This window comes from Sitophilus oryzae, unplaced genomic scaffold, assembly GCF_002938485.1.
Source record: "Sitophilus oryzae breed Bouriz unplaced genomic scaffold, Soryzae_2.0 scaffold_494_pilon_pilon, whole genome shotgun sequence".
NCBI lineage: Eukaryota > Metazoa > Arthropoda > Insecta > Coleoptera > Curculionidae > Sitophilus > Sitophilus oryzae.
The window spans coordinates 1346806-1371741 of NW_022147078.1; the positions used below are offsets into that span (position 1 = coordinate 1346806).

A 24936-nucleotide genomic window follows, 5' to 3' on the forward strand; every position below is an offset into this window, starting at 1 on the left:
GACAGCTCCAAGGGAAAAGCTAGTTACGCCGCTGGATTCTGCATTGAAAAATGCAACACTTTCCAATTCACCATGTATTTCAAGGACAATAGCATCTTTGGTTTCATAATAAAGTAGCATAGTAATGTGAAAACCACATTTTTGTACCTCCACTCAAAAACGAGAAACCCTGTAAAACATACGAAAATGAGACATCCTGTATAGTGTGTCATTTTATTTTGTCTCATTTTTAACTAACTTCTTTGTTTTTGGAGATTAATTGAAAAAGCAAATTATAGGGGTTTTGAGAGTTTTATTACTTATTAACAAATATGTCACACTCTCATAAATATTCATATAAAGTATATTTTTTTAAATAGGATACCCTGTATATTAAAAGTATATTAGACAGCACATATCCAAAAGCAAAACAGTTATAGTGGGACAAAATAAAATAAAACCACTCTACAAAGTGTTCAAGATGTTTGAATAAATGAAAAACAGAAAGGTTGGTTCAAAAATTGAAAATTAGTCTAGTAGACTTGTTTATTATGCAAAAAAGATGTCCAATTATTATTATGCATTCAAATATCTTAACCACACTGTATATTATTAGGATTTATTTTAAAAACAAAAAATAAATTAATAAAATCTATTTGTTATTTACATCAGTATCACCAGTTATTTCATCTATGCTATCGAGAGTATTTCCTTCATTACTCATCTTATCATCGTGAAGTTTTATGATGGCAAAATCATCATCCTCCCATTTTTTCTTCACATAAGCTGCCTTCATTCCTAGTTTCGTCTCTTTCCATTTGTACTGCCAGTATCTGGCCTCTTTCAAGGATAACCCCGAGAATTTCATGATGCTCCATGTCGCCGCGCCACACATCAGTCCCAAGGCAGATCCTAAAGTATTCATATAAAGCAAAATACAAAAGAATTATTTAGTTTTTTACTCACCTAATCCTGTACCAACAATACATGCTCTCGGACCTGCATAAAACTTATACATAAATCCAGTTAGACCACCTGATACTACATATTCCATAATTCCATAGTCCTCATTGTATGTCTGTATTAGCGTGGCTATACCACTTTTAAAATAATACTAGTGAGTTAATGTATGCATAAAATTAGACTAACTTACACAAAACTAGTTGTAAAAAGCGTTAATCTCCAGCCGAATTTTGCAGCACCCTTCCCAAACGCAATTGTTACTTTATCTTGTAATTTTCTCTGAAAAGTAAACCAATATTATTGTCTTTTTCGACCGACTCCTCTTACAACATCTCACTTTTGCATCTAAGTGCGTTTTAAAAGTAGTGGCTTCGTTATTTCTCATAAATTCCATGTAGGCTCCTCTGCTGAGCACTACGCCTCCATATATGAAACCTATAAAGCAACTTATCGCGGCGCTTTGGAGAACTGTGTGAGCTTCGTGGGACACATTACCGAATTCACTAAAAGATTTATTAGATAAACCAATAAAATGACCTAGGCAAGACCTTTTTGTAGGAGGGAACTTACTCCACTTCGAATACTTTTCGCACCCTATCCCATCCAGTCTCCTGGCTTTCAGTTGTATCGGTTTTTTTTTCAGTAGGAGTTGCGTTTTTTACATTATCTTCGGCGTAATATTGATTAAAAAACGGTAAAAATACTAATTTTACATTTTTGCGTAATAAATTAATCATTTTTGTTGGTTATGAATGACTTTTTCTACGTCAGTAGCTCTCGTGATAGCCAAAGCTGCCAAGTGCTTTAGCTACCACAGATGATTATTTTATAGGTTGGTATTACTGATTTTATACAGGCTGAATAGTCCTGGCAGCTGAGGCCTTAAAACTAAACCATTTTGAATAAGGGATGGGCGTAAAAAAGACATCTAACGTAAAAAACCAGTTTTCTGCATGTAAAAAAACCAATTTCCAAATAATACTTCAACATATAACATAAAATAAAGTTTTTATTTTAAAAAAGTCATTCAATCATTGAAGTCTGTAATAATAAATTACCTTTAAACATAATCCTGAAATTCCTAATTTTACTACACTATACATGGATTAAATAATCAGTTCCGATCACAATAGAATAGATTAAATTATTATCAAATGCACATTTACTATCGTTTTAATAAAAAAAAATCCTATATTACCGAGGAATATTTTTAATAATAAAAAAATCTACGTATTGTCGAAATCTAAATCCAAAAACCGTCGCACATTTTTAAGAAACACGTCTTTAATTTTACCGCAATTCGTCGTCTCTAGTGCATCTAAATATGCTTCAAGAGGCTGGTAAAAGTCTTTATAAATATCTCCGCCCACACTAAACTAAAAAATAAAATTTATTTATTTTTAGGAAAGTTATTTGAAAATTTAACTTACTGATTCAAAAACGTTATAGATAGCTTTGAAAACTGCCTCTTTTTCAGAATGAAAGAATCCTCTGGACCCGTGTATTACAGCTACACCGTCTTTTTCAGCAGGCCTACAAATACTGGAGTACATACAATGATCCGGTCTATAGTTATATCTACATGAGTAAATGTAGAGTTTTCCTGCAAAATAATGTTACTAAAATGCTTGTATTTTATTAGAAATAGGTTTATTTTACCTGGGTGATAATGGAAAATAATATTTATAATGTCCTGATCCCCCCATGTTATATGGAGCTTAAATTTCTTATAAATTGGCACAACATATTCAGTCCATTGAAACTGTCGCATTCTTGTGAGATTCATAAGCATAACTCCTGAATTAACTCCTATAAAAATAAAAAAATTGTATAAAAAAATTTATTAATAATTTTTAAAAATTCTTACCTAATTTTCCATAGTATGGATGTTTGGCAAACCTATTATACCATCCGACATTTGGATCTTCATGTTCTGGAGCCAAAGCAGCCATTTGGCTTTTGTTAAACTTTCGAAAATACGCCCAAATGCTCTCAACTGGGGTCAGAAACAATGTGTCTGTATCCATATATAATAATGAATCAACGTCAGGCAAAATATCCTGAAATTAATTTTAAAAATCATCAAATTCCTGGGAAATATTTAAAAATTCTGATTTTTACCGGTAAAAACAACCTTTGGGCTGCACAAGGTTTAAAAAGAACTCTCCATTCGTCGCCATCTTTGGTCGGAAAATTTAACGGAAGTACTCTAAATGAAAATGCGTTGTTTGTAAATGCTTTCCATTCATTTAGCTACAAAATATTATTATTATCGTATATTCCTTTCAGACTTCCATAGTACCTTTTCTTTAAAGCTTTCTCTAAGTTCATCCTCAGCAATAACAATGAAATTAAGCTTTTCTTTTGTTAACATTAACGCAGACTTTATTAATGTCAGAGATTCTCTAAGTCTATCACCACATGCTACGACAGCTATAATAATATCATTCCTAAAAATAAAACAAGATGAATAAATATAATATTTATGCTGTTGTACCAAAATTACTTCTTAAAAGATACAGTTTCTGTAGTCGATTCTTGAACACTAATGGATAATTCTGAATAAACCGACTCCCTATGACTAATTTGTCTAATACTGTATAGATAGAATATTATTAGTAGTATGGATACAACGACGGCAATATTTAAATACAGATACAAGCGCATTTTACTATTCATTATTTATAAAGTTTATTTTGACTACATTTCAAATTTGTTTGTTTTTGATTTTTGACACATTTTCCTAACCCTACATTTTTATTTTTCTTCTTTTTTTAAATAAGGGCGTTGTGTCATAAGTCGCTGGTTCATAGCATTTGCCCATATAAATCATAAGAAGGAAAACACGGGCCGTACAGCTCTGGCAGCTTAAGCTTAATACATGGAAGAGAAGATGAATTAATGTCAGTGTCAATGTCAAAAAATTGTAACCTCAAAATTATTGTTCACTGTCAAAAATCTGTCGCATTTTAAAGAAAAATTTACACATTTTCCAGTTAAATTAGCGATGGCAGATGCAGAGGTAAAATATATATTTCAAAAAATAAATTAGCCCTTTTAACGTGGTGTTTCTTTCAGTTGACGAGTGCTTTAAAAGACCTTAATTTAAAAATCCAAACATCTAGTTTAAAAGAGCGAAAACAGGTTATAGATAAAGTTATAAATGTTTTGACAAATCCCGGTAAGTTTTATGTGAAATTAAGTTATATTTGCTGATATAAATGTGTTTTTAAAGGTATGACTGAGTCTATAATCAAGGGAATATGTAGAGTAATTCCTCTAACATTACATCGATATAGAGATGGTAAATCACAATATTTTGTAAGACTGCTGATTTGTGCTTTAATCAAGAAATATCCCGAAGTGACTACTAAATGCTTAATTGCAATATTTACGGATTTAGCTTCCCAATTTAAAAATGTGATTGTAACGTAAGGGCAAATCTATTTTTTTTTAAGTTATTAATGTCATTTAAAAAATAAACCATTACAGAGACAATGTAAGTCAGAGTTCTCTGTATGCTTTTGAGTGGACCACTTTACTACTGTTAAATGCCTGGAAAACGGAAGAATCAACTATTAAACAGAGCATAAGTCAGATAGTTGAAGCACAGGCTATTTTCTTAACTTCGGTAATAGCCTGTGGGAAGAAAAAGAAAGCAGATAAAGCATTTTCATTGGTAAATAGTTTTATTCATACACAAGGTGACCTAGAGCTCATAAAAATTCCCATTTTTTTTTTTATTAAATATAACTGGGGGTCACCCTGTGTAGGAACTTGGGTATACATAAATTCTTTTAGATCAACTCTGTTTGGACAACCCTTGAAAATAGTGATGTACTATATCTAAACACTTTAAAATCACTAGAACAAACTCAATATGTTGTAGTGTTTGAAGCAATCTTAACCAAAAGGTTTTCTTTGAAGAATGACTCTAGTATTAAAGATCATTTAGTAAGTATTTGTTTTTAAACAAGCCTTTTGTGTACTGGGCGAAAGATTGGCTATTTAAATTGATTTTATTTCTTTTTAAGGATCTTTTCTTAGAAAGTTTTGTTAAAAACTTTATAACATGCAAAATAGCTCCTCTATCTACAGTTGTAGAAGCTTGTTATCCTTTACTAGCTCAGGTATTATTAGATCAGTTCAAAAAATGCGTATTACCAGCTCTACAGAAAGCAATGTTAAGAAATCCAGAAGTAATACTAGAAACTGTTGGATTAGTAGTAAGGGGAGTTGATATAGATTTGAGTTCATGTGCAATGGACATTGGCAGTAGCTTAATAAGTAAGTACCTAAGTTTTTTATCTTAGGTGCTTACTTAAAAACTTTCATATATTTTTTTCAAGCTAATTTACATTCGAAAGATGAAAACGCAAGGAAAGATTCAGCACAGAGTTTAAAATATTTAGCAGAGAAAATTAGCGATCCTAAATCAATAGAAGAACTTCTTAAAAAAACTTTTGCAGTTTACCATGGATCAGATGGGAAACTAACAGTCGCAGAACATAAAACTGGTGTTTTACAGGTGAGATTGTAATGAGAAATTTTCTTTGTTTAACAAAAATACATCACTTACTAAATGTTTGTTTTTTTTACTGGCTCATTACTGTATCATTTCTTTTAAAGGGCGCTGGTAATCTAAGTTACAACAATGTAACTCCAGAAAATCTTATAGATTTAATATCAAAAGCCTCAGTACATTTTATTAAAGTTCTTGAGACAGAGGTTCATGAAAAAACTTTATGTTTTGCGTTGGATATGTTGGCTTTGTGGACAATTAAACTAACCAACGAAGTTCCCAAAGCTTTATTGGACGGTTTTAAGGTATATTTTTCCGATTTTTATTATATATTATTTACCAAAAAAACATTTTTTTATGTCTAGAATGGAATGGGTTTGAAATCATCAACTCCTTTAGTCAAAATATCTTATATCCAGTGCATGCTAAGTACTTTTTCGTCAAACAGCATATCACAAGTGGTTCTGCTCACATCAATTCTGACAAAATCAGTAGAAAAAGCCGTGTCACAACCTACACAGCCTTTGTCGGTAAATGAGGGTCTCTGTGCGGCATTATTACTCATAAAACTCAATGGTTCAAAATTGGAGAAAGAAAACGGACTTTCCAACGTATGGAACGCGGTATTGGATATGGACAAGCAGATTTTTGTTTCTGAAAAGTTTTTACAGGCAGCCAACGAAAATTGTAAGAATAAATTTGAATTTTCCATGTTTACTTATTTCTCTGAAACTTTAATTTTAACTAAAATTATTTTAGGTCTTCCCTATGTGGCACAATTGTGCGAGACACTTCTGATAGAGTTTCCAGACAAAATAGGCAACAAAACTGATCCAATTTTAAAAGCTTTATTATATTGTAGCTTATATCCTTCAACTACTATACGCCAAAAGTGTTTAAAGGTTGTAAAAAAAGTCGTAGACAGTTTAGGAGGTACTAAAGTTGCTATAGCTTTGCTAGAAACACTTAAGCAACAACTAGAATCGGAAAAAATAATTTTCGTTAAGGAGGGTACAGAAAATGTTATAGCAACCACTCCAAGTAACGTTGTGGAATGTATAACAACTCTGTGCCCTACTGTATGCCAAACTAACGAAGACAGTCAGCAAATATCCATTGCTGCATTGTTACCTTTGCATTATCCATTACTGATTAGTCCGGCACCGAAATTATGGATAAAAATAGTGAAACATTTGAAATTGAACCCTAAAAACCTCGTTGCGCAGTGCGCAAGTCAGTTAAGGGATGTATTAATAGTACAATATAAACCTTCCCAGGTAAGTTTTTCTAAAAACATCCTGTACAGAGAGCGGTATGTTTGAACTACTTTCTTTTGTAGACCTACGAAAACGCTTTAGCTACAGTCTTATCTCTTAACCCCGACGTTGTTCTACCTAGTGTCCTGACTAAATTGAAAAAATACCTAGAAGATCCGAGAATATGTCAAATCTCTAAAGACGATTACTTCACGTTTTTGACACCAGAGGGCGAATTATATGACAAAAGTGTGATTCCTGGTGAAGAAAACAGTGCTGAGATGAATTTAAAACGGGAGAGTAAAGCATACAGTTACAAGGAACAATTGGAGGAGCTTCAGTTGAGAAGGGAGTTGGAAGAAAAGAAGAAAAAAGAAGGTAAAATTAAACCTCCCAGTTACACAGCCAAGCAGCTGGAAGCTATAAAGAACCAAAGAGTTAAAGAGGAAGGGATTAGAAAACGACTTAATGAGGTAGAGTAGTTCAAATGATCCTTAGTAAAGTCTTTCCATAGATATATGGCAGTGACAATTATTGTTTTCTGACATTTTAATTCATAGGGAAATTGTTATTTCTGTAATTTTTTGGGTGTCATTTGTCAAAATCTTCCCTGACTTGTTGGACAGATATCTAGTTTTTACTCACCCTGTAGAAGTCTTTTATTTACAAGACAACCTTTCTATTTAAGTGAAATTTACTAAATAATAAAAAATGTCTATACCTATGTGGCGGATTCATCTCTCCAAAAAAAATTCTTTATGGGTATTTCGTCACTGCACTGCAAGAAAATCTACAAAATAAAATAATTATTTTTTGTAAACACTTCTGCGTTAAACCCATAGACAAACAAATAAAAAGAGACTGATAAATCTCATGGTAAAGAGTGGGACCAAAGAATATACCTAGCTAGAAAAAGAATGGACTCTGCCATACTGAAAAATGGTCCTACAGAAGTGGCGCCATCTATTGAGTAGGGCTTGTTTTAATTGGATCGAAGCGCGGGCTTTTTAAATGAGCGTATTTATTGAATTTTGCTCTAAAATAATTAAATTTGATTATTAAATCTTATTTTTTACACAAATTCAACAATACTAATAACAAGTATCGTTGTGATGTGTAAAAAATAAGATTTAACAGTATAATTTATACAATTATTAAATCAAATTAAAGCCAAACATGTGTAAATATTATTTATTATTTAAAGTTTTTATTTATAAGTCAAATATTTAAACATCGTTTATTATAATAAAACAAGACCAACGTAATACGCCCAAAGTTTTGTAAATGGAGTAAATATAAATAAGTACTTAAATGATGGCAAAAATAAAAGACTTACATTATATTTTTAGGGCCACAAACAAAAGGAATTGTCTAATAAAAACACATATATAACAAATTATAGTTTGAAAAACGTTTTGATAATCATTTTTGATAATATTATGATTGGCGCTATGACAACGACAATATTTTTTGAGAATTTGACAATAGTATGACAATGGCCGTTGGAAACTATGGAAACTACAAAAAAAATCTGATTGAACGCCATCTGGCAATAACCAGTAGCAACTTCTTAACCTAAAAATTAATTGCACTACCACCTAGCGCCCGAGGCTGGAACTATTTTATTTGAAATTTCCGTGGAAACGGTGGAACCGCTTTTGCTATTTCACTTTCCGGCCCCTGAGTAGGACCGCGTTCCCCCCACGGCAGGACGTACGTCTTTATTGCTATCTTTCTTTATTATGTGTGCTTTATATGAAAAAGAAAGAGATAGGTATAAAACGTATCGTAAGACATTATCGCACATTCTGGCTGGTGGGAAACTTGAATTAGCCATTATTAGTAGTATTCTTTCATTCTGAAACTGAAAATTTTCACTTAAACTGATTTATTTTCTATACCACGTCGAGGGAACGTGGTGTAGGGAATAAATCAGTTTAAGTGAAAATTTGCAGTTTCTTTCAGAACGAAAGAATACTACCTTTATGAGGGAAATTATAAAAAAAGCAAAAATTGTACGATTTTATAAACATATTTATTTACACATAAAAATAAATAAACTTTTTATAATATAATAACAAAAAATAACAGTGTTTATTCCACCCACCTACCAATTTTAAATGCAGAAGAACTGACTGTTGTAGGAAACGATCGGCCAATTTTTTTAAAGGGCATTAAAAATCTCATTTTCGAAAAAACTGCCTAATTGCAATAACAAAGTGAATATCCAAGCAAAGAAGACTTTTTAATCCTGAAACAAAAGTAAAATAGGTATATTAATAAAGTTTCTGGTTACTATAAACCAGCTATAAACTACCTACCCAAAAAATTAAAAAAGTTAATTGTATTAATTTGTTATGTTAAGAGAGGTTTGAAATATTTTTGACACTACTACTTCTACTTTTTTCTTAATAAGATGATAAATATAACTACTTACTTTTATTTTACCGGGTGTCTTTAACATATCTATCAGAGAAAGAGGGCAACAATACATATAAAAAATTGATGATACTGGCTCCTGTAGCAAATAAAATAACAAATAGTATAACCTAAAATTATAAGTAACAAAATATAAATACCTATATGGAACAAAGGAATTTGTTCCCTATCCATATTCGTAAGTCAATAAAATGGAGAGTTTAGAAAAAAAGGTAAATCGCCAAAAGAAAAATTAACAAACATTACGAATTGTCATGATGTTGTCATCTTGGTTGTCATGATGACGAAAACGAAAGGCGCATGAAAGGCGATTGTTCTAATTTCTATTTAGAAATTACTTTTTATATGGTTGGTTCTTTCTCTCTTGTTACATTAGAATGAGATAATGGGCCCAATAGACGCAATGCGCAGATCAACATAAATAGAACGAAATTTTGCGTTCTAAGTTGCGCTACGGGAACGTTGTCCCTCTCTTTGCCATTTCATTTGCCAGTCTCTTTTTATTTGTTTGTCTATGGTTAACCCTAAACGGACACTGCTTGTCAGAAGTTTTGCTTACAGTTATACAAATTTGCCTAACAAAGAAAAAAATGCTTAACGTTTCGGAAAGTCTATCTCTTTCCGTCGTCGGCAGCAAAAAAATACAAAGAAAAAAGAAAAAAACTATTTAAAATATTTAAATTCAAACTATTATGAGAACACTTTAGTTTTTTTAAAGCAGATAGGTCTACAAGAAACCGTAGACGTTCTGTTAAAATGACATTATATCTAGTTAAACTTCAAAATTAACAAATAGGTACTACCTAATAACAATTACTTAGTAAGGTAAAACCAAAAAGCCCCAAACTTTCTGTATGATTATTTTTAAATTTTACGTATGTTATGTTTATTTATGTTATGTTCTTTAAAATCAAAGAAGCGATTGCCATACATTACTAACATCTACAGATGCATAAGCAATACATTTATCTTTATTAGATTGCATTAAAAAAGCCTCTTTTATTTTTATTTTAGAGGCTATCGCTTCTTTCATTATAGTTTTGGCGTTATCAAAATCTACTCTGTGCCTTGTGTCCCATGCATGCTGAAAAATATTAGATTTGTGAAAATCTCCCTTTCTTAAATAATCTTTATGTTCTTTAATTCTAACATTTAAGGGTCTAGATGTGTCCGTTTAGGTTTAACGCGGAAGTGTTTACAAAAAATAAGTATTTTATTTTGTAGATTTTCTTGCAGCGCAGTGGCGAAATACCCATAAAGAATTTTTTGAGTAAATAATCTTTTTAAAAAAAAATTTTGATTATTTTTCTTGCAGTTGAACGAATTTATAGTTAAGAGTGTTTCGATGATCAACGCAGCTGCCAAGGGATGTCCCCTACATTTATCTCTGCATTACAAAGACCTCTTACCATTATTGCTTCAAGATTTACAGTCACCCCTGGCATCTCCATACCTAACCAAACTTTTCACCGATTTACGAACGACAGTGTTTGACAGAGACCTGTATTTCTTGGGAGAAATAATTTCCATTATTACACTAAGACTATCCAGACCTCAGTGTGACTTGGATTCAAACTGGGAAGCGGAGGACTTGAACGAGGCTATGGTCAGGGTCGTGACGTTAATACACAGCAGGACTGTGTCCTCTGACATACCGAATGCCAGATTTAGTGCGCCGGCGTTTAGTTATACGTTTCCGTTTTTGAAGTACAGTCTGACGTCTTTTTATGCAAAGAATAATGAAGAATTCGTTCATGATGGACTGCAGATTATCTCTGAACACGCTAAATTGAGAGGGAACGATGATAGTAGCGAAGTGGATGTGTTTCATCCTCAGTATTTGCCAACCAGGCAGATGTTTGCTTTGTTGGTCGACATTATTTGTAAGTATTTGGAAAGAAAAAGCCATTTATATTAATTTATAGTTAAAATTCTTACTGTACATTTGAACTACTATATAGGAAACCCATTTTTTTTCAAGGCAATAGTAGTGGTAGAGTTCAGGCCCAATCCGAAGCTTGTTTACTTGAGGTAGCAAGAGCTTTAAGTGGTGAAGCCGGTTGTGTAATAGCTAGTTTAGATGAAATCGATGTTTTGTTAACAGCACTACAAAATCCTACGTCAGTAGTGAGAGATGCGGCCTTGAGGGCGCTCATAATAATGGTCTCTTGCCTTCCAAACTTTGATTCAGACTATGAATACACTTTGAAGCTCAATAAACGGATTTGGATAGCGAAATTTGATGAAACCGAAGAAAATAGGTATGTATATAGTTCTTCTCTCGCAACATTTCCTCTTTTTGATCATATTATCGTTGAGTAAGCAAGCCTCTTTGTAATATTCACAATAATTTCTGTAATTCAAGTTTTGCACAATATACTTCCAGACTTAGACACTTTGCACTGAACCAATTAGAATGTTAAATAGGAAATAATACGAAATAAACACACTCTTGTACTAAATATACTTCTTTATAGGGACCTAGCTGCGAAACTTTGGAGTACTGCTGGAATGACATACCCAGCGACACTCAGTACTCAACTTATGGCTGACATTGAACACCCTGTAGAGTGCGTACAGGCAGCTGCAGCTCAAGCTTTAGCTGCGTTGCTGAAGGAAGATCTGGCTCAAGTAGAACCAACTTTAAAATCATTGTTGAAGCTATACTCTGACAGATTAAAGGTATAGTTAACTTTTTCTCTTAGGAAGTTTATTTTTTTAAAAAACAACAAAAGCACAAAAAATATATCTGGTTCATTTGAACTACTGTTCTGTAGATGATTCCAGCAAAGTTAGATGAGTTTGGAAGAGAAATCGAGAAAGCTATCGACACGTGGTTTCCTAGGAGAGGCGTAGCTCTAGCTATAGCTCAGTTAGCTCCCTTGATAACTCCCGAGCTAGTAGGGGATCTCATGAAGTTTTTCGTATTCACATCGCTCAGCGATAGAAACGAAATCGTCAGAAAAGAAATGCTGAACGCTGCTTTGAAGATTGTAGATCTTCATGGAAAGGTATGGTTTATGTATAGTCTGTCGAAAAATTGAATTTTGATAGTGACATTTGTTGTCTATGCTTTTAATTCTAAGTAAATATAAAATTACCGTTTGTATTGCAAATTTTAGGAGACGGTGGGCATTCTTTGGCCTGTTTTCGATAACTTTATGGGCAAATCCTCAAAATCCGCCCACTTTGATGCTGTCAAACAAGCTGTAGTAGTTCTAATGGGTACCCTAGCCAGACATTTGGATAAAGAAGATCAAAGAATCAAGCCAATCGTTACACGTCTGATTCAAGCTTTATCTACACCTTCACAAACTGTATGTACTATGCTCTATATTTTTTTATATTTTACAAAACTGTTTAATTTTTTTTTGGTAGGTCCAAGAAGCGGTTGCTAATTGTCTACCACCTTTAGTGCAATCAGTCAAAGAAGAAGCTCCAGGATATGTCAACAAGTTGCTGCATCAACTGTTGAAAGGTGATAAGTACGGTGAACGTAAAGGTGCAGCTTATGGGTTGGCTGGAATGGTGAAAGGAATGGGTATATTGGCTTTGAAGCAACATGAGATCATGTCCAAACTCACTGACGCTGTTCAGGACAAGAAAAACTACAAACACAGAGAAGGTAAGATGCGCTAACTAAGCTAACTAATTTTGATTAAGTTAAATCGTAATTTTTTCACATTTAGGTGCCCTGTTTGCTTTCGAAATGCTCTTTCAAATGTTGGGCAAGCTTTTTGAGCCTTACATCGTCCACGTGCTACCTCATTTACTACAATGTTTCGGAGATACTAGCCAGTACGTCCGTACTGCTGCCGACGACACTGCTAAAGTAGTTATGAGTAAATTATCGGGTCACGGCGTTAAACTGGTTCTTCCATCGTTGCTAGACGCTTTGGAGGAGGATTCTTGGAGGACCAAGACAGGTAAAAAATAATTTACTTGATTTCTAGAGGTGTTTTAATTCAAAATATCGTAGGTTCGGTTGAACTGCTGGGAGCTATGGCTTATTGTGCTCCAAAACAACTTTCATCGTGCCTTCCAAGCATTGTGCCCAAGTTAATTGAGGTTCTGAGTGATTCCCACATGAAAGTTCAGGAAGCTGGAGCGGATGCACTGAAAGTTATCGGATCTGTCATTAGAAATCCAGAAATTCAAGGTATAGTTGTGAAAAAACGGAATAGTTCATTTGAACTACTCGCCAATGTCTATACTTAATAATAAGAATTAGTTTAAAAATAAGTATATCAAAATGGCTATCATGATGTATCTTTTGTCGCCATTAATGTATGACTAAAAAACTAAAAGAAACTCTTACTTCTACAGTATGTCTGTCCGTTCTGTGGCTACGGGGTATCCGTGAGAGGGGAAACGATATTCTCTCGATGTTTTTCGTAAAAAATTAGACGACGCGTCCCATCAATAAAAATTCGACAAATTTGCAAGTAGCCAATAAAATGAGTGGGCGGAGCGATTTGTGGTGAGGTACTCGTCAAGTCGACGTATAAAATATAGTGCTGTTTATTTAAATGTTTTTTGTCCGCATTCCTTTCATAGACACAGATCCAACAGACGAACTGTACAAGGTTTTAAAAAATTTTGAATAAATTCTGAAATATTGTTTTTTTTAATTAATAATTTATTGTACTTGCATGTTTAAATTTCTATTTCAGCAATTGTACCTACATTATTGAAAGCCCTTCAAGACCCATCAAACAAGACCTCGGTCTGCCTTCAAACTCTTCTAGACACCCAGTTCGTCCATTTCATAGACGCACCATCCCTGGCTCTGATCATGCCGGTAGTTCAAAGAGCTTTCATGGACCGTAGCACGGAAACACGTAAAATGGCCGCCCAGATCATCGGAAACATGTACTCGCTGACAGATCAGAAAGATCTGTTCCCTTATTTGCCCACGATCATCCCCGGACTTAAGACTTCGCTATTGGATCCTGTACCGGAAGTGAGATCTGTCAGTGCTAGAGCCTTGGGAGCAATGGTTAAGGGAATGGGTGAGTCCAGCTTTGAAGATCTGTTACCTTGGCTGATGACGACTTTGACATCGGAAACTAGCTCTGTGGACAGGTCTGGGGCCGCTCAAGGGTTGTCAGAAGTTGTAGGCGGTTTAGGTAAGTCTATTCGTTAGTTAAAAGGGCCACGTAAGAAGGATTATGTTTGATGATCACTTCTACTAGTAGTTCAAATGTACCAAGGATAATTTTATTTTTGTCTCTTATTAGGCGTTGAAAAATTGCACAAACTCATGCCAGAAATCATCAGCACTGCCGAGCGCACCGATATAGCTCCTCACGTCAAAGACGGCTACATAATGATGTTTATTTACATGCCTGTGGTATTTACCGAAGAATTCACTCCATACATCGGCCAAATAATCAATCCTATTCTGAAAGCATTGGCTGATGAAAACGAATATGTCAGAGAGACCGCCTTGAAGGCTGGTCAACGAATAGTCAATCTCTATGCTGATTCTGCCATTTTGCTTTTGCTGCCAGAGTTAGAAAGGGGATTGTTTGATGAAAATTGGAGAATTAGATACAGGTAAAGAATAATGTTATGAAACGAATAAGAAATAACGATGATGGTTATACTTTTTATACTTTCAGCTCTGTACAACTGTTGGGTGATCTATTGTATCGTATCTCCGGCGTTACTGGTAAAATGAGTACAGAAACAGCTAGCGAAGACGACAATTTTGGTACCGAACAATCTCACATGGCTATTATAAGATCTTTAGGTATGTAGGACTTATTATTATTGCTTTTTGGACGAATTTTGTTATATAAACATCTTAAAAATATTTTACAGGTTCTGAAAGAAGAAATAGAGTGTTGGCAGGGTTGTACATGGGTAGATCTGACGTAGCTCTAATGGTACGTCAATCTGCCCTTCATGTCTGGAAGGTGGTAGTGACAAATACACCGAGAACACTTAGAGAAATTTTACCAACTTTGTTTAGTCTGTTACTTGGATGCTTGGCCAGCGAAAGTTACGATAAAAGGTAGAAAATTAATCCTATTATTTTTTTTTATCTTGGCTTCATGTCGCGAACTATAGGAGGTGTTTAGGGATTTTTATAGTCTAATGTATATAACAAATATTAAATAAAAAATACTATTGTAATTTTAGGCAAGTAGCCGCGAGAACACTAGGAGATTTAGTAAGAAAATTAGGAGAAAGAGTACTGCCAGAAATAATACCAATTCTTGAAAAAGGATTGCAGTCTGATCAGCCAGATCAAAGGCAAGGAGTTTGTATAGGACTATCAGAAATAATGGCCTCTACTTCAAGAGATATGGTGCTTACTTTCGTTAATTCTTTGGTGCCAACTGTGAGAAAAGCCCTCTGTGATCCTTTACCGGAAGTTAGACAAGCCGCGGCTAAAACTTTTGACAGTTTACATTCAACTGTCGGTTCGAGAGCTCTAGATGACATTTTGCCTACTTTACTCAACCAATTGGTAAGTTTCGGTAGTAGTTCAAATATATTATTAAATGTCTTTGAATAAGAAGACTAAGGAAGGAGCATATCAAAAATCTTAGGTCCACCGCGATGGGCCTCAAATATGGCCGACTTAAATTCCGGTTTATCAGTGCCGTTCTAAATTTATTTAAAAAATGTAAAACTATGATGTAGGGTAGACTCAATAATATGTTGTTTTATTTGACGTTGTGAATAAATGTTGGTAGTTATTAAAATTCTTACAAAAATATATAATTCTAATAAAAATAGATAAGTTATAATAATTATTTATTAACACAAACATCCGATACGCTACTGAAGCAGGTAAATCTGGTAAATCAAATTGACGTATCTAAATTCTTTGACAAGTAGTAAATAAAAGCAAAAATGCAAGAAAAAATATATAATTAGTTAATTTAAATGAATTTCATAAATGATCGGTTTACTACACGTATGTATATTATATAGTCACTTACTAGCGAAAAGTTGTTCCATTATTTCACTCGATTTTTGCCGAGATCTACCTCACGCTACACAACCATTTTAGAGTATTTTTCGGTAAATCGCAATAGTGTCACTGTTAATTTAAGTTCTGCCACAATTTCCATCTAGATTTACTACCTTTATACAACTATCAGTAGTAGAATAAATAATAAATAACATAAAATAAGCTCTGTAAAGACTGACAAATCCATAAAATTTTATTACAAATGTGTCAAATGAATCGTCAAACAGAACTGTCAATGATCCCCACCCTAGAGTGCTTTTTCCGCCCACCATGCATGAATACATGGATAGCATTATGCTCCTTCCTTAGTCTTCTTATTCAAAGATTAAATGTAGGCCCCAGAAAATAAGCAAACCTATTTAATAAGTTCTGGAACCATTGGTACAAGTAGTTTAAATGACCTCTATAGTTTTAATACATTTTTCAGAACGATGACAACCCTGAGGTGGTTGAATGCACTCTGGACGGTCTACGTCAAGTTATGGCCATCAAATCCAGGGTCGTGCTGCCTTACTTAGTACCTCAGCTCACAGCGCCACCAGCCAACACCAAAGCTCTTTCAATCCTAGCTTCCGTAGCTGGAGAAGCTTTGAATAAGTACCTTCCTAAGATACTCCCAGCACTGCAAACTGCTCTAGCTACATCAAAAGGCACTCCAGATGAAGTGTCACAGTTAGAGTACTGCCAGGCTGTTGTTTTATCTGTGGTGGACGATATGGGTATCAGAACTATTATCGATACAATGCTGGAGAATACCAGGAACCAGAATGCAGATCAAAGGAGAGCGGCTGCAACGCTTTTGTGCGGGTTTTGTGCTAATTCTAAAGCACAATACACAGCTCACGTGCCTCAGTTGTTGAGAGGGTTGATTCACTTGTGTACGGACAGTGATAGGGATGTTTTGCAGATGTCTTGGGAAGCTTTAAATGCCGTGACGAAGGTAATGTATTTGGGACAAAATAAAACTCTATCACTATACAAAAATAAAAATTTACAGACTTTGGAGCCGAAACAACAAGCGACTTATGTGTCAGACGTCAGGCAAGCTGTTAGATTCGCGATGTCTGACATGAAGGGAACTTCAGATGTGTTGCCAGGGTTCTGTTTGTCCAAAGGCATAGCTCCTATTTTGCCTATTTTTAGGGAAGCTATACTCGGTGGTGATGGGGACGAAAAAGAAGCAGCTGCGCAAGGTAAAACACTAAAAAACACTGAAATTCAAGTGTATAATGATGACAATTACGTAAAATTGTAGGTTTGGGAGAGATTATCAAAGTGACAAGTGCCAGCGCTTTGCAGCCAAGCGTCGTTGCTATCACTGGTCCTTTAATCCGTATTTTAGGAGATAGGTTTAGTGCAAATGTGAAAACTGCTGTGCTGGAAACGCTGGCTATTTTGCTTGCAAAGGTATTGTACTTATTTGTTTTTGTTTTATTACTTACTTATTTGTTGTTTAAAAAACCACCAGACTCGTGTTTTTTTTAAATTGATTCTATCACAGTATATAGGATGGTTCATTGTTCCTAAAACGACTCCAGCTATCTCTTTTTTTTTAGATTTTGCACTTTTACAAAAATATATTTACATAGATTTACAAGGTGTTCATTTTTACCAAGAGACCTTAATATAAATACAGGGTTGCTCACCACATACGACACGGAGTATTGTAGCTAAACTATTAGATTTTTACAAATTGTAAGTTTTGGGTTAGTTGAAGGACTATTAGAGCTACAATTTAAAAATATTTATACAAGAAACAGAGTGTCCCAAATAAATAAAAAATATCAAAGTTGTATTTTTTTTTTAAATGGAACACCCTGTATATTATTACATTTTTAGTTTCTACGATTACAATAAAGGTAAATTTGATTAAGGTTTATTACACTTAAACCTTACCGTTTTTGAAATATTTTCAATTTTGTTAAATTGCAGTAAAAATTTTAAGGGTATCAAAGTTTTTAATACTAAATATTTACTGAAGTTTATTTATCGATCAATTATTGTATTGCAATAATAAAAATAATACTATCTTATACAGAGTGTCTAAAAATGTATTTTATATAATTATTAGCTTTAAACGGCAATAACTTGTTTCATTTACATGGAACACCCGGTATATTTTATGAGAATCAGATGCACAATTTAATTGTCTATCAAATTGTATTATACCATTTTTTACCTATCTCTTTAAGTTTCCGTAGAAAATGCATTTTCTTGTAATTTAGAACTTATTTATTAATATACCCATGGAATACTGACATTTTAGATTATTTTTAAAGATGCACCATATTTTTAAAGGGTACAGATACTAATATTGTCGATATAATTCGTTTATTTCATTAAAAAATAAAAAAAACTGTTTAAATATTTGTTAAAGAGGACCAATTAATATGATTCTAGTATTCAAACTACATTAACTGACTGTTTGCGTTGATTAATAATAATTGCTCCCAATACTAAAAAACTGAGTTTTGTATGTGTATTAGACAGTGCGGTAAAAACTAACACCTTAAAAATGATATTTCATTTTTTAATATATGCATATTTATAACAACAGAGACGTTCATTTTCATAACTTATTATTATATTGATTTCTGATTCAAATCCACATTTATTTAGAATAATTTATTATCGAACACAATTAAGTATGTAATTAATTAGTATAGTCTATAAAATGAATAACTTTGAATTTTGACCGTTATTTTTTACCAACATGGCAAATATAAAATCCCTCTGTCAAAAAAGTGACTGATATTCTTTAAATTGAGTGCCTGAACGAATCAGATAGGTAACTCTTTTTACTTTCGTGAAATAGAAAAGGAAAATAATAAAACAAGTGACAGTTCTTCCTCTTCTTGCAAAAATCAACACGAAATGGCATAATTGTCAAAAGTAAAATGTCATCAGCCTCGGAGCGAGATTTATGACGTCACGCTAATTAGATACGGATTAATAAATATGTTGTAGAATACATGGAAAACATAATTATTCCTCGTATTTCTGGTTTGTATTTTAAAAATGATATAGTTTACATGAAATATACATAATATACAGTTAATAAATATAATATATATACCTATTTATAGTAATAAATATTTTGGCAAATAAACTATGAACCATACAAATACAACAAATGTTTTACAATATACAAATAATGAATAGATACATAAGATAATGGGTAAAATGTAAAATATATTTTAAATTTTGGGGTTTGAAAATCGATCTAATTTAACAAAAACATTCAATATATACTAATAGTGATGTATTATTATTTGCATTCACAAAATTTATATGTGATAGGTATGTGATAGGTATATATTTTGCAAGTATCAATGTTCGAAAAATTATATTTGCAAATAATAAAATATCATAGAAAAAAATGCGTCAGCGATGGCTATGAAATTAAGATCGCTGTCATTTTATAATGTAAAATTATTCTAAAATTTTTGATTTTCTTGGGATTTAGGTTCGGGAAAAACGCTGATTAAGTTTTCATTTGGTTTTTCATTATCTTTTTTGGTTTAAAAAACGTTTCGGCTAACATTATAGCCTTCATCAGTGTTGTGTCATATAAAAAAAATAGTGTCGAATATAATCCAAAAAATTGCATATAAAATATTCACACCACACACCACATAATGTTTACTGCAATTAAAAAACTAATATACACTTGTCAAAAGATGACCACATATTTTTTAAAATTATTATTCTTTACACTAAAACTATCTACGTTGACTATGGAGTACGATTTCAGCCATAGTCAAATATAAGGAATAATTATGTTAGCGTGAGGTTATAAATCTCGCTCCAAGGCTGTTCTATTAGAGATGGCATTGCATCAGCATGGCCGCAAGTTGCTAACCTAATAAAATTAACACTAGAAAAGCCCGCGGGAACTGTCAAATTCAAAGTTATTCGTTTCACAGACTATATTAGGGCGGAAATATTGGTGTTAGATTTAATTAATGGTATACTCTTTTATAAAGATTTAAATAGTTTTCTTTTTGCATACAAATGGGCTAGTAATATTATCATTTTGCTAAAAACGATAATATTACTAGCCTGTACATTTTGTACATGTGTTGCTTTAAAAACAATCTAAAATGTCAATATTCCATGGGTATATTGATAAATGAGGTCCAACTTATAAGAAAATGCATTTTTTACGAAAACTTGAATGGATAAGTAAAAAATGGTATAATACAATTTGATAGACAATTAAATTGTGCATCTGTTTCTCCTAAAATATACAGGGCATTCCATTTAAATTAAAGAAGTTATTGGCGTTTAAAGCTAGAAATTATTTAGAATAATTTTTTAGACACTCTGTATGAGGTAGTATTATTTTTATTATTGAAACACAATAACTGAACAATAAATAAACTTCAGTAAATATTTAGTATTAAAAACTTTGATAACCTTGGAGAAATGAAGCGTTCAAATTTTTACTGCAATTTCAATAAATTGAAAATATTTCAAGAACGGTAAGGTTTAAGTGTAATAAATCTTAATCAAATTTACCTTTATTTTAATCGTAGAAACTAAAAATGTAATATATTCCATTTTTTAAACGTAATAAATTCCATTTAAAAAAATATAACTTTGATATTTTTTATTTATTTGGGATACTCTGTATCTTGTAAAAATATTTTTAAATTGTAGCTCTAATAGTCCTTCAACGAACCCCAAACTTACAATTTGTAAAAATCTAATCGTTTAGCTACAATACTCCGTGTCGTATGTGGTGAACAACCCTGTATACATGACTTGTCAAAAGGTTTCCAACAAAATCAACCAAATAAACAGTTGGTTTTCCAACGTTTCGACTGTTTTTTCATAGCAAACCTCACTGTATTTTGTTTCAGGTCGGCCCAATGTTGAGGCAATTCTTGCCGCAGTTGCAAACAACCTTTGTTAAAGCTCTCAACGATCCAAACAGAGTTGTGCGACTGAAATCCGCATCAGCATTAAGTTATCTCATTGTCATCCACCAAAGAGCTGATCCACTCTTTACAGAGATCCACAGTATGATCAAAAACAACGAGGACCCAAGCATTAAGTAACAAACTAATCAATTACGAGGGTGGGCCGAAAAGTTGGCGACCTCACAATGATACATTTTTTTTAAATTGTCACTGATGTGGTCGGAAACTTTTCAGAATACATTAAATGGATTTTTATTAATTTTAAACAATTTCAGAGAGACTACGCTCCATGCCTTGAGGGGTATTACATCACCAGCGGGAGATAAAATGTCTGAACCAATCAAAAAGCAGATTTATGCTACTTTAGTAAGTTACTTAGGACAACCTGATGACACGATCAGGAAATGTGCTGCGGGATGTTTAGGGGCCATTTGCAAATATTTATCTCCTGAACAATTAGACGTAACTTTAACAGAAAATATTCTGAGTGAGTATTACTATAGTTAGGTGTTTCTAAATGTCCAAAAAACTCTTGATGATTGTTTCAGACGACGACAATAGTTTGAACGTAACATTAAGGGAAGGTCGGGGTTCTGCGCTGACTGTAGCGTTGAAAGAAGCTCCAGAAAGACTTTGGGATGATCAGTACAGGAGTAAACTGACTCAGACTATTCTAAGTCAAATACAGTCACCTACAATTAGTATTACTCAAAGCGCAATTCGATCTTGCGGGTATTTGATAGAATACTTGCTGAAAAATGAAGAACCCATTCCAAGTAATCTTTTAGTACCGTTTGTTAGGGTAAGTACATTTAAACTACTAAGTTTCAAAGGTAAATTACTAAAAAACAAAGGCTGTACTTAAACTGCCGTTAAACGGTAGCTTACTAAAATGCCGTTAATAGGTATGACGTTGTTGATGTGACTCACTTGACGGTTTAATGAAATATAGGAATCTTATAAGGACTAACCAACGCTATCCACCCCACCAAATAACCAACTTAACCAACGCAACTAACCTCGACACTGATAAAAAAAATTAAAAAAATATATAAATTAGTAAAAACCAACCAACCCCACCAAATAACCAACTAACCAATGAATTAACACCCTCCAAATAACCACGTTAACCAACGCGCCACTAATAATTTGGTACCACGCACTTGATATTTCGCGTCAAATTGTCGTTATGAACCGCATGTTACAATTTCAAACTTTGAATAAGAAGACTAAGGAAGGAGCATAATGCTATCCATGTATTCATGCATGGTGGACGGAAAAAGCGCCATAAAAGCACTCTAGGGTGGGGATCCTTGACAGTTCTGTTTATCGATTCATTTGACACATTTGAGTTTGATTTGAAATTTTGTGGATTTGTCAGTCTTTACGGAGCTTATTTTATGTTATTTATTATTTATTCTACTACTGATAGTTGTATAAAGGTAGTAAATATAGATGGAAATTGTGGCAGAACTTAAATTAACAGTGACACTATCGCGATTTATCGAAAAAGATTCTAAAATAGTTGGTTGTGTAGCGTGCGGTAGATCTCGGCAAAAATTGAGTGAAATAATGGAACAACTTTTCGCTAGTAAGTGACTATATAATATACATACGTGTAGTAAACCGATCATTTATGAAATTCACTTAAATTAACTAAATTATATATTTTTCTTGCATTTTAGCTTTTATTTATTACTTGTCAAAGATTAGATGTCAAAGAATTTAGATACGCTAATTTGACTTACCTGCTTCAGTAGCGTATCGGATGTTTGTGTTAATAAATACTTATTATAACTTATCTATTTTTATTAGAATTATATATTTTTATAACAATTTTAATAACTACCAACATTTATTCACAACGTAACATAAAACAACAAATTATTGAGTCTACCCCACGTCTACCCTACATCATAGTTTTACATTTTTTAAATAAAATTAGAACGACACTGATAAACCGGAATTTAAGTCGGCCATATTTGAGGCCCATCGCGGTGTACCTTTGATTTTTGATATGCTCCTTCCTTAGTCTTCTTATTCAAAGATTTCAAATAAACCATATGCGTAAATGTCAAAAGTTGACATGTGATATGTCATTTCCAGTGAAACAGGAAGTGACCAAAGATAATTGAATACGTTAATGATTCCTAATTTATGTCATACAAAATCTCCTTTTTTTATTTGAAAAAATAAGCTAGTTTAGCACCCCGTAGAGGTTTATCCATAATAAATTACAATTTAAGATTAAGAGCTTCTGTTACGCTTTTTTTCGATCGTACTGTATCATATAGGCACATAAGAATATTTCCTAGTTATTATTAAATATTACTTATTAAAGTTATATTTTTTCCAGGCAATGAACAATGCAAGTAATGACGTAAAACAACTATTAGCAAGAGTTTGCTTCCATTTAGCGAAGGTTGTACCTCAAGAAAAGATGTCTCCCGAATTCCTCAAACTTTTACTGCCAACCTTAGTGAACGGCACCAAAGAAAAGAATATCTACGTTAAGGCAAACTCCGAAATTGCTCTCATAGCCGTTTTAAAATTAAAAGAAGGAGACACTGTATTTCAAGTAAGTTTCTTTCATATCTGTTAAGTTTTAATAATTTTATACCTAAATATTTCAGAAATATTCAGCGATATTGGATGTAGGAGCTCGCGAGTCCCTTTCCGATGTAGTGAGCAAAGTTTTAAAGAAAATCCTCCACCAACCCGAGGGCAAAGAAGAGGATATTGACGATACCCTATTGACCTGATCATTGGAATGTACGAGAGATGAGACTAGGTCATTGTATCAGCATTTTTTATTATTTGAAGATTTAAGGGAAGAAATACTGTTTGTTTTTAAGTGTAATCAAGTCACTAAATATACTCTATTATTTATTTTTCGTTTATTCTTAAAAAATCCTTAAATTACAATAAATTATATGTTGTCAGCCCAACTGATATTGATGTGTGGCATTACTATCTTGGATATCTTGCAAAGTATATATCACTGTACTTTCTGCATTGTCCGAAGTACCAGGGGCATCTAAAGAACATCAATAGTAATGCTTGCAAAGATTTTGCCATTATTTAACTTACTATAAGCTTCTTCTGAGCCTTCTTCGTATAATATGTCACCTTGTGTCAGATTTTTATCAATTTTTACTGCCTAAAATCAATCGGAGAGTATAAAAACTGTTGCATATTGATACAAAATTAATTTATACTTCTCTATACTTCTGCAAATAGATTTTTAAAGGCTCTACATAGTTATCAAAGCCCAAGGTACTCATAGCAAACAAAATATCTTCTCCGTTAATAGTTTTTCTTTTCTCCAAGTGACATCGATCGCTAGCTTCACTTGTTATGAAGCTAATAAACTCAGAAACGCATTCCTGGACACATTCCCTGGCATCTTTGGCGATCTAAAATCAATTTTTTAGTTAAAATGGTTGAAACGTTACAGTAAGTGTGACGACTTTGTTATTGATTTTTCCGGTATCTGGGATGGCCTTTTTCATTATTTTGGCTACATTGGCAATGGGAAGAAATCTGTCTTGTTCGCGAAGAGGTAAACTGATTTTTTCTTCGTGATTAGAATCGTCTGTGTTTTCAGCAGCTATCTGTTCTGCATCCTCTGTAGAAAATTTTAAACTAAATTTAAAAAATCAATAATTTGACATTGCGTTCTTACCGTCAATGTCTTCCATCGAAACTACGTATCTCTCTCCTAAAGCGTATGTGTGAGACATATCAGAGAGGTTTTTATTTGATTTTTTATATTGAAAACTTATTTAAATATAAAAATCATAAAAACTATAAATATTTACAACTTTGACATTGACCAACGTCGTAAATAAGTAAGATGTCAAA

General features: G+C 33.0%; 4 protein-coding genes across 5 annotated transcripts; 1 reads left to right on the plus strand and 3 right to left on the minus strand.

Annotated features, from left to right (window-relative positions):
- Positions 1-272: 272 nt before the first annotated feature.
- LOC115886597 (RPII140-upstream gene protein) lies at positions 273-1717 on the minus strand. The gene is made up of 5 exons (XM_030905832.1): positions 1513-1717; positions 1280-1445; positions 1133-1221; positions 946-1079; positions 273-891 (listed from the first exon to the last, which is right to left on the minus strand). Exons 1-5 carry the CDS (start codon positions 1677-1679, stop codon positions 632-634), a joined length of 816 nt encoding a protein of 271 aa, XP_030761692.1. The 5' UTR covers positions 1680-1717; the 3' UTR covers positions 273-631.
- A 216-nt stretch (positions 1718-1933) lies between these two features.
- LOC115886690 (glucoside xylosyltransferase 1) lies at positions 1934-3679 on the minus strand. Its single transcript, XM_030905951.1, has 7 exons — positions 3449-3679; positions 3245-3392; positions 3064-3195; positions 2810-3002; positions 2602-2751; positions 2373-2545; positions 1934-2318 (listed from the first exon to the last, which is right to left on the minus strand). Exons 1-7 carry the CDS (start codon positions 3619-3621, stop codon positions 2169-2171), a joined length of 1119 nt encoding a protein of 372 aa, XP_030761811.1. The 5' UTR covers positions 3622-3679; the 3' UTR covers positions 1934-2168.
- A 200-nt stretch (positions 3680-3879) lies between these two features.
- Positions 3880-23961, plus strand: LOC115886706 (eIF-2-alpha kinase activator GCN1). 2 transcript variants are annotated; one of them, XM_030905974.1, is made up of 32 exons: positions 3880-3964; positions 4021-4123; positions 4178-4373; positions 4435-4621; positions 4744-4896; positions 4977-5229; positions 5292-5470; positions 5572-5769; positions 5830-6151; positions 6224-6741; positions 6804-7193; positions 10475-11042; positions 11141-11420; positions 11637-11841; positions 11937-12170; positions 12282-12476; positions 12538-12784; positions 12849-13085; positions 13139-13318; positions 13833-14288; positions 14400-14718; positions 14784-14914; positions 14986-15178; positions 15307-15637; positions 16575-17087; positions 17145-17340; positions 17403-17554; positions 21013-21206; positions 21348-21559; positions 21621-21874; positions 23429-23650; positions 23706-23961. In XM_030905974.1, exons 1-32 carry the CDS (start codon positions 3950-3952, stop codon positions 23832-23834), a joined length of 7962 nt encoding a protein of 2653 aa, XP_030761834.1. In that variant the 5' UTR covers positions 3880-3949; the 3' UTR covers positions 23835-23961. The 2 variants fall into 2 exon arrangements, with proteins under 2 accessions (XP_030761834.1, XP_030761833.1); XM_030905973.1 differs by having other exon boundaries at positions 16575-17340.
- LOC115886707 (nuclear transcription factor Y subunit beta) lies at positions 23948-24925 on the minus strand. The gene is made up of 5 exons (XM_030905975.1): positions 24758-24925; positions 24543-24700; positions 24291-24488; positions 24163-24232; positions 23948-24109 (listed from the first exon to the last, which is right to left on the minus strand). The coding sequence occupies exons 1-5, from the start codon at positions 24813-24815 to the stop codon at positions 24012-24014; spliced, it is 582 nt and encodes a 193-aa protein (XP_030761835.1). The 5' UTR covers positions 24816-24925; the 3' UTR covers positions 23948-24011.
- Between the last annotated feature and the right edge of the window lie 11 nt (positions 24926-24936).

Coding starts and splice junctions, on each gene's coding strand:
- LOC115886690 (XM_030905951.1), bottom strand. CDS start 3,621: ATGAATAGTAAAATGCGCTTGTATCTGTATTTAAATATTGCCGTCGTT. Junction 3,003..3,063: donor CCCAAAGGTTGTTTTTACCG/GTAAAAATCAGA, acceptor AATTAATTTCAG/GATATTTTGCCTGACGTTGA. Junction 2,319..2,372: donor TCTATAACGTTTTTGAATCA/GTAAGTTAAATT, acceptor TTTATTTTTTAG/TTTAGTGTGGGCGGAGATAT.
- LOC115886706 (XM_030905973.1), top strand. Junction 11,043..11,140: donor TTTGTTGGTCGACATTATTT/GTAAGTATTTGG, acceptor TTTTTTTTCAAG/GCAATAGTAGTGGTAGAGTT. Junction 15,638..16,574: donor CTACTTTACTCAACCAATTG/GTAAGTTTCGGT, acceptor TACATTTTTCAG/AACGATGACAACCCTGAGGT.
- LOC115886707 (XM_030905975.1), bottom strand. CDS start 24,815: ATGTCTCACACATACGCTTTAGGAGAGAGATACGTAGTTTCGATGGAA. Junction 24,701..24,757: donor TTCGATGGAAGACATTGACG/GTAAGAACGCAA, acceptor AATTTTCTACAG/AGGATGCAGAACAGATAGCT. Junction 24,233..24,290: donor ATTTGCAGAAGTATAGAGAA/GTATAAATTAAT, acceptor GATTGATTTTAG/GCAGTAAAAATTGATAAAAA.
- LOC115886597 (XM_030905832.1), bottom strand. CDS start 1,679: ATGATTAATTTATTACGCAAAAATGTAAAATTAGTATTTTTACCGTTT. Junction 1,446..1,512: donor CGAAAAGTATTCGAAGTGGA/GTAAGTTCCCTC, acceptor TAAATCTTTTAG/TGAATTCGGTAATGTGTCCC. Junction 1,222..1,279: donor AAACGCACTTAGATGCAAAA/GTGAGATGTTGT, acceptor TTTACTTTTCAG/AGAAAATTACAAGATAAAGT.